The 13,268-nt window shown below is 34.2% G+C and overlaps 1 protein-coding gene across 6 annotated transcripts in view; it reads right to left on the reverse strand.

The window, feature by feature from the left end:
- Positions 1 to 13,268, reverse strand: part of KCNT2 (potassium sodium-activated channel subfamily T member 2) — a 409,716-nt gene that overhangs the window by 83,511 nt on the left and 312,937 nt on the right. For 3 of the 6 annotated variants that reach the window (XM_089312023.1, XM_017347888.4, XM_002717687.6), the window contains 2 exons: positions 9,891 to 10,063; positions 1,916 to 1,987 (listed from right to left, as the gene is read on the reverse strand). The exons of 1 other annotated variant lie outside the window; for it this stretch is intronic. In XM_089312023.1, coding sequence (XP_089168149.1) covers positions 1,916 to 1,987; positions 9,891 to 10,063 — 245 coding nt within the window. The remainder of the gene's footprint in view (positions 1 to 1,915; positions 1,988 to 9,890; positions 10,064 to 13,268) is intronic. 2 more of the 6 variants (XM_051820440.3, XM_008268722.5) reach the window with 1 other exon arrangement.

Here is a 13,268-nt window from a genome sequence, read left to right on the forward strand (position 1 = left end):
AAAAATGATGCCTAGATCATATGACTTCAAACCATCTTAAAATTTTTGATGATCATCTCATCCTATTTTAGCTCACAATCTTTTTTTCCCATAAAAATAACATCTCTATGATAAATAAATAGACAAAGGGGAAGATGAGACAGTAGAAGGTGAGACTGACTAGATGAGGTTACATGGATGGAAGCTAAGATAGGAAGGATAACTATTCAATGGGGAATAATTTAATAAGCTGAAGTTAATGCTTGCCTCAAATTTCACCATAGAGTACCTGTGCTAAACTGCTAACAGCTATCTGTACTCAGATGTGCCAGTTAGTTACACCCTTGGGATACTACTATATTTTGCTCCTAACTTTGGAAAATTATTTTAGTAATTATAATTAAGCATGAGTTTACATTCATAAGAAATACACAATATTGGAATGGTATTCCTGCAGCAGGTAGATTTTTCTGTATGACTTTAAATTATTATTTTTATGTTTATTAATGTTGCACTTAATCTTTTTTTTCTTCTTTTGGGCAAGTGACCAACATATTCCTGTAACTCATGGCTATCAGATCTGCAAGGCCTCTCTTCGAAGTTCTTCCTTCAGGATGGCTGCTTTGCACACATTGGCCACCAGATGGCGGCCCAAGACAGGCAATCTGGAAGGAAACTAGACTAAAGTTAGGGACTCAAGAGAAGCTTGCCTTTCTACCCCTCGGCTGAAACTCCCTTCTCCGAGGAGTATAACGGTGTATAATAACGGTGTATAACGGTGCAGTGTGAGTGGCTGTGTGTTTTAATTCACTCAAAGAGATTTGTTTGTTTCTCTTTTTTAAGGAAAATGTCAAATAAGCAAAAGAGAATTGTATAATGAACCCTCTTGTGCCATCACTAAACTTCAGTTTTTTACTTGTTGACAATTAAGAACTCTAGAATTTGTCACTCCTTGATCTTTTACTCACCAGAAAAGATGGGTATTTGTATTCTTTATCTTTTAAATATTTGGATTTTCTAATGAATGTTAATAATTCCAAAGTTACATTACTGGTTAGAAAATACTTCTAGGATTTTAAGGGTGATTTTAGCACATCTCACTACATTTTAGTGAGTTTGCAAGTATTATGAGAACTGGATGCAAGTTATATTAATGGAGAATAGACTCTAACTATAGTTCATCATGATTGACCTTCCACAAATTCACAGCTAATCAACACTTTCAAAGATACAAAACCTGATTTTTTTTAACACTACAAGGTGAAATGTAAGCACTGAAGTGCCAATGAATAAATATTAGCATTTCATTTTTAAGGCTGTGGCAGAATTTTTTAAAGTAACATTTTATAATATTCCAATTATGTTAGCTCTCTGATAATTTTAAAATGTATCTTAGGAATTCACTATGGCGCACATACACTAATTTATATTTTAATACCAATTATATACTTGTGTCCTTTTAATTGAAAAATTAAGAAATTATATACACTGTGACATATGCCTGGAATAAAAGTAAATTCTTAAGAAAATGCTCCAATTTATAAAACTAAGAAAATGAGTACTTTTAAACAATTCTAAAGGTTTCCAGAAGCTGTAGTTATGATACCAATGCATCAAGATTTTAAATTCTTAGGCTTTTTCCCCACCACTCTGTCAGTAGTAATAATTTTATTCATATAGATGACACAAAACTGATAGCTTTAGAAACTGACAAAACTGACAAAATTGACATGCAGCAGGATTTGTTTTACTTCAACAACAGACAACTGCTAAGGGAATTTAATACACGATGTATAACACAAGAACATAAGCTCTACATGCAAAGTATGTCATATTTGCAATACTGACATGGCAAAATTACACTCATGCAAAAACAAGGCACAGCACACGGCAAACCACAGGACACTACACCACTGTGCCAGATATTGTCACCTACTTGTCAATGGAGCCCACCATGTAGTAAACCATTGGAAACCAACAGATTGCATCCAGAAAATGCATATCTGGCCTAAGTAGCAGATGGGTTACAAAATGAAACACAATGTCACAACAGTGGCAGCACTTCTGGGGAAAGGAAGTAAGTTGACTTAGTTTGCATTTCCGAAACTAAACACTTCCTAACAAGATTCATTTAAGTGCCCTTTTTCATTACATTCATTAGTAAATGTCATTTGCACTTGTAATGGACCTCAGAAGTTGTATTCCAGCTTTCTATATCAGAAATATTATCGCATAATCCTATAGAAATACTGAATTACTGCTCTTAATTATGACTAAAAGAACCTTATCAGAGAATTTAAAAGCTATCCAAAAAAGAGAAGGCCTTGTAAAATGAAGAAACAATGTGTTCTTTTTTTCCTTAGATGACTTAATTATAGCATATCAATAACTTTAAAGAGCAACATTCTATAAGGGATTTATGATCATAGCATACATTACAATATATCAACAGATCAAATCAAATATGCATATCACCATCCAAAATATGTATTAGAGTAGAGTTTCAATGAAAGGAATTCACCCTTTAATTTATTGATTTACCCAATATATATTGTTGAGCAAATATTTATTATGACGGAAATCTTTCTCGCATATTGAAGAAAGACCTAGAAACCCAATAGTTTCCTAAACATACTTAATCTATTGTATTAATTTTATAGTTACTAATTCATACATGAATCTATTAACTCAACATTTTTATTCATAAATTTATTTAAAAATCATTTTAATATACCCAGATATTTATTAAAACAATAATGTGTTAACTTGTAAATGCAATTTTTAAAACACATACAAAAATTTTCAAATTATATTGTATTTTAATTTGATAAAAATAAACAATCCACTTAGGTAAACAGGTGAAATCAAGGGAAGAGTTTAGAGATGATGTTTAATTTGGGTGTTGCAGGCTGAGTGTGAGTTTCCAGCATAATTGAAGGAAAGGGAAATTCTAGTCTAATGAAACCAATAGGACCTACAATTTTCTAGATACTTCATTCCAGCTGGGTCACCTCTTTTCCTCCTGTATTTATTTTTTTTGCTGTTATTTACCCTCCTACTCTTACACTCTAAATAAAATGAATGCTCAGTAAAGTATATAAAAAAAGAAAACCTTTTAAGTAATACTGCTTTTACAATTTTGACTAAATTATCCCCATCATACCATTTCTTTTTGGTCAGTTAAAAGACCAATATTAGCTTATGAATGTATCACAGTTCATTTTTTTAAAATCTCAATTATTTAGTTTATCAGTTATTTTAACTTTTTGCTGTTAGTTATTGAGTTATCTGTTACATCCAATCTCTTCCTGCTAAACATAATACTAACATGCACAGCTTTGGATGACTTTTCTTTAGCATTGGATATTACCATTATCCCAGGACATGCATTGAAGGGATATAGAAAGCTGTAGCCTATAAACAGTTTTTAAGCTCCTGATATATGTTGTTTATAACAAATATAATAATACAGACTCCAGAAGCAGCCTGTGACACAGTGGAGATTTCCCTCTTCCCTCTTTCTAGACACTGTGCTGCTTCTTGAAATAAGCAGGGCATTCAAATGGTTGGTTGAGACCTCTCTGTGTCTCACTCCCCTTGCCTCCAAACTGTGGAGATGCAGGTCCCACAAGAGTGGAGCAGCACTGAGATTTTGTGGCGGTTTGAAAAACCACCTTTGTGTTTTCTCACTACTATTTTTAATTTATTCTCTTGGTGCCTAACTCCACATATATACTTGTGTATATAACATACATTACATTATAAATATATATAAATACATAATTGTACTCCAACAAAACAAGTATTTCATGTGCCAATAACTTAGGTAAACTGGGTCCATCATTCTTCATTGTTCATCACAGACATATATCTGGATTGGAATACCTTCCTTTTTTACCTTGCCCATTCTTTACATCCAGGTCATTTCAATTTCATTGGACTGTCTTCTCTGCCCCTCTATCCACTGTAATACATTGTTCTTCTAAACCCTAGTAATAGTATTTAATATTATTGAACCACTCAGCTCAATGGAAATGTTGGAAATCTTCTGTGGAATAACAAGTATTGAGGTCACTGGGTGACAAAATGAGCCTCTGTGTTATACCAACCTTTCTGTTGGAGTTAAAACTCAAGATAAGACCTAGACATTTTGTTGCTTTTTCTCATAGAGATCATAAAAGATATTTGGCCATCATAATTATTGTTTTGCTTTAGGAAACATAAATTTTAGTCACTTGCAATTCTGCCCCAAATAAATGGCAATAAGCAGTCTTCCAAATCCTTAGAAATTTGCATCAGCATCTATATTGTAGGTAGCATGGTTCACCCTTACATGAATTTAGCTATGTTACAAGGTAAACCTAGTCCTCCCACCCTAGTAAATATCCAATACTGATTAATTTAATTATTTAAGGCGTTTCTGCCATATTCTTGGCAATACTTAATTTTACATAACAAACAGATGAGTTCACTACTACTTTGAAAAAGGTGGTTTCAAAGGAAACCTGAAACTTAAAGATTAAATCAACTGTGCATTTACATGCATTGTGCCAGCAACTGGCCACATCATATACAGCAACAACTTGCTTAGTAATTGAGTAACATAAAGGATATCATATGTTCTTAACAGTCTCATCTTTTTCATTGCTGGGGAGCAATTAATTGGCAAACATAACTTTTATATCATAGACATTATTATATAAACCATAAAACATTTACAAATATCAGAGACGTCCTTTGTTACATTACACCTCTTATAAAGCATAGATGCAGAGTTGAATGTAAAAAAATTAAAAAAATAATATAATTAAATGTATGTTTTTGTTATCTGACTGCTAAATATAGAAAGCCTATCTTAAGGAAAGTGGTGAAAATGACAAATTCAATTATAACGCCCATCACAAAAAACTGGACATAAGAAGTATATATCAAAAATTGTTATTAATAAAAATTTACAGATCAAAGTTTTTTAAATATGAAGAAATATTTCAAATCAACAAGAAAAAGATAACTATGATGGGAAACTAAAGATATGACAGAATAAATATGCATAGATACAAACAAAACTCAACGAGCCAAAACTAGTAATAAACAAAAGAATTCAACAAATATGACAAGTAATTGATGTTAACAAACAGAAGATAAATGAGAATACACTGTTAATTAAGGTTCTGCAGTTCTTTTAAGAAAGTTGATTACTATGAACCTAGAACCTATATCCTCATAAAATCTCATAATAAAAACTGCCATTATATGAGAATATTAAATAGCGTTTTTTAGGAATTGAAAAGATGTCTGAATTTTCATTGAATTGAAAAATTCAAGACCATTATTTCTTTCCAGTTTTATTAATAACTATAATTTTTTATTTCCAGTTCTTCAAGAAATGAGTCTGATATGCCTTTATGAGCACAACTTAACATTTCAAAATCCCATTATTAAGTAGTTTATTTCTTCCTAAAAATATAAAAGTTTAATGTCAACTACTTAAAATAAATGTTTTTATTAATTGGGCTTTCACACAAATTCACCCATCACATTGAGTAGAGATAGTGCTATTTTCTTGAATGGCAGAAGGAAAATTGACTTTTTCCGACTGCCTTTCATATGTCAAATATTGCACTTGTGTTTATATGCACTACCTTTCATAGTCTTATAATAACATTATCTTCCATAGTCTCTAACCATTTTACAAAGCAGCAAATTGAGGCTCATATCAATAAGATAGGCTTAGATCTTATCTCAGATCTGATCTACCAGATGTTTTACCATTACTTTGCAAACTGAAGTCGACTTGGCATTGTATGTGAAGGGAAGACTGATGTAACAAATGGGAGGTATAAACAAGATTTTGCTGGAAGGTAAGAAGAACACAAGCCTGGATCCTGCACCTCATCTTTGTGCAGCTTTGGGAAACGTATTCCAGCTTTTTACCTACTTTTCTCTCTTTCATGTGAAATGGTGTCATAAGATGAATAGCTGACCTTTAGGTTGTAGTGATAATGAAAATATTTAAAATCAGGATGGCAAAGCAGACCAAACAGAACAGATGGCCAACAAATTTGAGCTGACACCTGCTCTAATGAGACAGTCCCATGTGAAAGATGTTTTTCAATATGACTTTTACTTAATTGCCATTTTAGAACTAAAATTCTTTCTATTTGAAAATATTGTGAATGCTTCTTTTGGAATATTATCTGTGTGAATGTTATAAATTTAATTTATATTTTAAACCTATGTACTTATGACATCTGTTATTTATCTTTTATTGAATTAATTGATCTTTCAACTGAATTTCCTAAATAGTCATATACCTAATGTTGTTTTAAACAATGCCCATATGAATTTAAAATAAGGTCAATCCCCTGAACTAATGAATAATTGTAGAAGTAGATACTAGTAAATCATAATTTTATGAATCCCTACAGCTTGGGAATATTTTAAAGAAGAAAACATAACTTTCATAATGCTTTAGGATAAACAGAAAAATACTAGCCATTTCAGAGCAACAGATACCTCATTTGTTTAAGGCTTGCATAAAACTTCCTGGAACACTATTTATTGGTATTGTTTGTGTTTACTCACTGTTGGCCAAAGAAACAGAGAACATCACAATGATAACAAAAATTAGAGAACACTTTTGGGCAATACACAGGGAGCTTACAGATTTTACAGCATGTATCTTCAACTTAATAAATAAGCTGAAATAATTATAATATTATAATGATGTAATAAATTGAAATAAAATCAAACCCCACAAGAATCTCCAGCCATAAGGAAGGCAAAGGGCATTTTCAATGCAAAAATAATGCAGTTAAAATATAACTGACAAATTCTATTTTTCATTTATCAATACTACATTAGGTAATATCATAGAGTTGAAAAAACAATAAGCTAGGAATTACATAGGAAGTTCTAATCCTAGAATTGACCTCGGAAGAGGTCATTTAACTTCTTTGGGACTGTTTTACATTATCTGGAAAACAAGAGGTAGTGATATATCTAAGTCACAGGTCTTTCAGTTATTTAAAGTTCACGTTGTAATTCATAATCTTGGAGATTTTGAACTGGTTAATAAATCATCAGTTTTTAATGTAAATGCATTTCTTATGGGAATCAAATGGAAAGTGAAGTTAAAGTGTATAATATCATGAACAACATGTACAGTATACTTAACAGTTATCTTTATGAACAGAGGGTAGAGAATATTAAGAGTATTAAAGAATATTAACTTTTATTAAATGACCTAAAGAATATCAGCTTTATTAATAGATCTTTATGGTCTGTGATAAAATATTTTTTGATAAATGCGGTATCTATATTTATACAGAAATACTGACCAGTTTGCCAGTAATTAAGAGAAGTAGAATTTTCAGATTTTTCAGTTATTAGTCAAATCCAAGAATTAAGATTATACAAACCACCACTTGATTTTATAGTTCTCATAGCCAGATCAACTAACCCTTCAGTAATCAGAGACTTTAGAAGTCTTTTAATCAAAACCGAACAGAAAGGGACTGATTTGTTATTGTCCCCTACAATTTACACGAAGTAAACTTGCAAAAGAGGGCTTGGGCGCCATCATGAGCTCCGGTGGATAAGAAGGGCAAAAAGAGGGAATTAAGGATTCTGAGATAGGATTATTTACCAGATTGGAGACCGAAAAAGAGGAGTCCAAAGTGAACTCCATTACTAAATTTGGAGAGACTAATGGGGGAGGGAATTGGTTTATGAGAAAATTTATCAGTAAATTGGATCTTGCAATAAATAAATATAAAGAAGAACAGACAATTTTGCCCTTGGCCTTATCATCAGTTCCCACTTCTTTACTCTCAATTTCCTTCCTGTCTTCCTCTGTGTTACCTCAGACCTGAGCTGATTCAGTTTGATCCATACAGTAGGGCTTCCCTAAGGCAATCAATTTTCGAACAGCCCTGTCTTACATACTGTCTCTAGGTAAGTGGACACATCACTAAGCAATTGTGCACAAGTCTGACACATTAGAATTCACACAATCAGCTGGAGGTCTCTGTGTGCTGCTCAGCCTGGCCCTCGGAGCTCCCCACCTGAGATGCTTCAGAATTAAGGCCCCATTCAGAAACGCCTCGGATGGGCCTTCCGGTCACTCTGGCCACAGCCATCACATAGCCCAAACTTTACTCTCTCTCTTTTTAAAAAAGATTTATTTATTTATTTGAAAGACAGAGGGGGCAGAAGGGACAGAGGGGACAGGGGGAGAGAGAGAGAGAATGAGAGAGAGAGAATCTTCCATCTACTGGTGCACTCTCCAAATGACTGCAAAAACCAGCTCTAGGCCAGGCTGAAGCCAGGAGCCAGGAATTCAATGTGGGTCTCACACATGGGTGGCCTGGCCACAAGCACTTGGGCCAACTTCTGCTGCCTTCTCAGGCGCATTAGGAGGGAGCTGGATTGGAAGCAGGAGAGCCGAGACTGGAATCATCACTCCAATATGTACAGCTTAACCCACTGCGCCACAACACCAGCTTCCTAATTTTTGCTCTACTGCTTGTTTTACAATTTGTATTTCTTTAGACTTCAGGTACAAGTTTCTGCACCCACCAACCCTACACCACCTACCCTAAATAAGCCTCCCCTTTGCTTATCTGCCAAAAAACTATGAAACAGGCACTGTGTCATCACAGCTGAAAATCTGTCTCCTGAAAACACAAGTGTGCTCAGCCTTTAGAGACAATCATCACTGTCATGATGATGCCACAAAGAGTTAGCAATGAGTATTTTGATAACAGTATATTCAGTATAAACACTACAATGAAATGATAATATATTGGAGAGGTATCTCTGCTGTGAGAAACTTCTTTAAAAGGCAAAGATAGGGTAACATAATTTGAATTCATTTAGTTTATCCTAAAATTTGCATGACTTTGGAATGAATAAGCAGACTGGGAGGATCCTAAGGCAGCATACTGATCTAAGGATCATCTGCCATTAATTTCCAGGCAAGGTTATAATAATTTTAGAATAAAATAACTTTAGCCCAGGGATACAGTGCCCTATGTTAATATCTGAATAACAATTTTGAGGAGGCACCATTGTGGTGTGGTGGTTTAAGCTGCTGCCTACAAAGCTGGTATCCCCTATGAGCACTGGTTCAAGTCCCGCTGCTCTGCTTCCAATCCAAATCCCTGCTAATGCACCTGGGAAAGCAGCAGAAGATGGTGCAAGTACTTGGGCCCCTGCAACCATGTGGGAGACCTGGATGGAGTTCCAGGCTCCTGATTTGAGCTTGGCCCAGCCCTCTCTCTGTCTCCTTCTCTTTCTCTGTAACTCTGGATTTCAGATTGATAAATAAAAAAAGTCTTTAGAAAAGGGATACTGAAATGCTCGAATAGTCTTATTTAACAAAAGTAAATCAATTCAATGTTTTCAAGATAAATGCATGTGAGAAAGGATCATTTTATTACTTTATAGTATGTATGTTTTAACAGTGGTATACTCATAACAGCTTATACTGCTGCTGTATGGTATAGTAGGTAAAAGTGGATCAGTAAATGCTTTTCTGATAATTAACAGTTATTTAAAAAGACTACAAGTAATCCAGTTTTGGCAGTTTTCAGGCTGATTAATTTAAGGAAAATTGCCAGAATTCTTTCAACAGCCTTTTTCCCATAATATTACGAGCACATAAAGACTTGCAAGATAGCTTTAAATAAAATTCTTAGAGTATTCCAGGACTTATTTAGCTGTATTTATGAAACATAACCATATTCAATGATTTTCTTGTAGCATAGCACAGAATATGTCTCCCAATGAAACATGTATCGTAGTGTCTCTTATTTTAAATACTACCAGCAAATTAAATTCAATTATTTTTGTACACAATATAATATAAAAAACTATTTTCTTTTTTGTGTATTTTAAAATATACTTACGGGTTATCCAATAGCAGTACTATGGGATTAAGTTCTTTCTTTGGTCTATAATATGCCCTGAGAGGAACAATAAAATTATACAATCCATTTCCAGCTGTTTCAGCTGCAACTATAATTAGCTTATTTTTGAATCCATAGGCTTTTGCGTCCTCATAGTAGTTATGCTGGCAACTCTAGAGAAAAAAATTATACAAAGAAATGCCATTTTTATACTCCACTAAAATTTGGTGAAAAAAATCTGGATATATGGAAATGTAAAATTAAACTAATCAAGTAAATTCTTACTTTCTAAAAAGACTGAAAAGTTATATTTTTGTGTGCCAAATTCTCCATTTTTTAGTGGAAAGCAAAGGTGTGTAGTACCAAGGAAATGAGTCACAGGTATATAGCATGGTGTTGAAAGAGTCAGCAATATGTGAGTATACATGTTTTACTGCAAACTACAACTTGATGCTAGATAACATCTGGGTATCTACATTTCCACAAAAAAATCTACTTCCGGCTTTCATTCGAGAAATGTGATAATATCATTATTAAAAGAAGCATCGGGAACATCCCAATTACTGAATGTCTAAAGCGATTTAGTTAAGAAGAAACAAAACAGAAGCAATAAACCTTTAACTTTCTAAATGTATACCTAAGCAATAAAATAATGATGCAAATGCTGAAAAATAAAAGCATAACACTAACAACAATAACAATAAAAACACAAAGCCAAAGCTTCGTGTATTTCGTGATTTCCTGCAAGTCTAGAACTTGCTGCAACTAGAATTATTAAACCAACACTATTGTAAGTTAAAATTATAAGCATGGAAAATTACTCTGGCAGTCTGCTCTTTCATGTTTGTAAGTCTCTACGTGGATATCTTTTTATTTATTTGGTTTGAGATTATTTGATTCTCTGTGGATTCATCACCTCTGGAATATTCTTTGCCATTGTTCCTTAATAAAAATTACGAATACTGATGGAACAAGGCACCATGAGTAAGCAAAAGCAATGAACAAAATAATTGGACCCATAAAGACTGTAAATTCTGCTGTTATTAGAGTCACAACAGAAAATGAGCGTGTTTAATAAGAAATAAGAGAAAGTAGTTAAATTATGAACAAAGAACAAGAAGCTACTTAAAATCCAGGAAAATGAGGAAAAAATCCCCATCTATTTTTGTATATGTTCTAAAACTAAATGGTGTAACCCAGAAGATCATTTAAACCACAGATATAATGCAGTCAAAGGATCAGTTACAGGACAGAGTTGAAGGTATTGCTCAAATTTAAGAGAGAGCAGCACAAAGAAACTAGTTGAAAAAACTGAAAGACTTACAAGATAGTATAAGAAGATATAGCATATATTTAATAAGAATAACTGCAGAAACAGGCAAAAGAGAATCAGAAAAAAAGCCTGAGTCAAGTAAGTATTTTCTATAAGTTGATAACTAACTGTCCCTAAAAGCCTGCAAATCAGTCACTTCCTGAGACCCATTTTAGGAGTGCCCAGGCAGAGTTAGTAATCTTATCTACCAGGTGAAATCACCTTGAATGATGGTTGTATAAAAATTTTCTTTTTTCTTAGTCATTTGGAACAGCCTTACACAACTCTATCTATTCATTCTTTATTCCCAAAAATGTCTTTAAAATTAATCAATTGTCTCTTGTCAGCACACCCTAAAGGTATCTGTAACCAAGCATGTTCTAAGAAGAGTAGCCTCCAGCATATGAGAAATTCACCCCTGCTTACCTGAAGCCTTCCTCTTCTGGCCAAGGCAATGCATATCCACTGTGTAATAATAAATGAACCTGTTTATTTCCATTGACAATTCATTGGCATTCAACGGGGGCCTCAGAGAAGACCTGGGACTCCCACAGTTGTCCTAATTTGCACTTGGCACCAACACAGGTCCCCTGTGCCTCTCAGATCCTGAGCTTCTCCCTGGGGTGGAATGTTATGTTCTCCTAGACCTCCCCTATTTGGGTCTATGGTCCCCCACGGAGTATTCTTAGCTCATTTTTTGTTTATCGTATACAGAAACCATGAGTACTTTTTCAGAGCTGTAAGTCAAGCATCTAAGTGGTCTTTCCTCCTTGATCACTTTGATTATCTGTTAAAAAACCAGGAGAGAGCTTGAACTGGCCTACTTTTGCTAGGAAACATGAGAGACTGAGTTCATTAGCTCTGAAGGGATGAGACTCCAGTTCCTCCCAGCCAAAAGTCATTTCATGCTAATCACAGGCCCATGGGTGTGTTGGAGGGGAGATTGCCCATGGTGTGAGCAACCTTTGAGGGAAATCCAACCAGCTAATTAAAGTAAACTCATCAGGGAAGTGCATAGAAGCGCGGATCACCTTGCACTCGGAGCCCTCCCAGAAACATAGGTTCCATGAGAGAAAACTGAAAAATTACTTAAAAAAAAAAAAAAAAAAAAAAAAAAAAAAAAAAAAAAACAAGAAAATTCCCCAGAGCAGCGTATTCTTATCACCATACATGATTTTACTTGAGGCCAATCTACCAGCCCTCTCCTCCAAACATGGGCAATGGAATTTCAAAATCTGAAGGACAAGAAAACAGGATCAACCCATTTCTACCAGCTGGCTTTATGTTCAGCAACTATGATGCCATTATATGCCAACTAATTAAGCAAATAGAGAAAGCCTTATAAAAGATTATCTAAATCTTAAATGTCCTCAAAGAGGAACATCTGATATTCCAAAACAAATTTTTGTACATCAAAATTAGAAATGGTACACTCTATCAGAAGATAAAGAATGGGAAGTTGTCTTGACTGATACCTTGGAACATCAAAAAGAACAGATGCTAAGTGAGTCTCACTACAAGAAGCAAAGAAGAAAATGATTGTGTCTGTCTCTGAACTTTAAAGGGCAATTGAAGCTGCAGTACAAAAATCAACCGCCCTTAAACTTGTGTGACTGCTCAACCTACTGACAGCTTCTCACTATCTGTTGCCTTCCCCACTGAATTGCCTCAGATATTAATTCTCCCCCTCCCCTTCCACCTGAACTTATTAATGAAAACTTGGATGAAGAGTTATTATGACTCTGGATGAAGAGCTCACTGGACACTGAGAACCAAGTATCATCTCTCACCAAAAACAGAATTAAAACTTTTGTCTCAGGAGTCATTGATCAAATCCAATACTCAGCAGGATTTGCAAAAGAATTTTAAATTACTCTTTAGACTTATTACCCTGGATACTCTAAAGTATACCAGTTAGTTTAGCTGGCACTGGGCAGTAAATGAAAAAATGCTGTAGGTTAACAGAGTGGAAGAAAACAGATGCTGATTATTAAAATGCTTATAGGGAGATTGGTGGTTGAGTGTGTTCGGTGCTATCCAACATTATTCCTAGAGCAATATATTGG

The sequence above is a fragment of the Oryctolagus cuniculus genome, chromosome 13 (assembly GCF_051225735.1).
Source record: "Oryctolagus cuniculus isolate XC-2025 breed Fujian yellow rabbit chromosome 13, ASM5122573v1, whole genome shotgun sequence".
NCBI classification, from domain to species: domain Eukaryota; kingdom Metazoa; phylum Chordata; class Mammalia; order Lagomorpha; family Leporidae; genus Oryctolagus; species Oryctolagus cuniculus.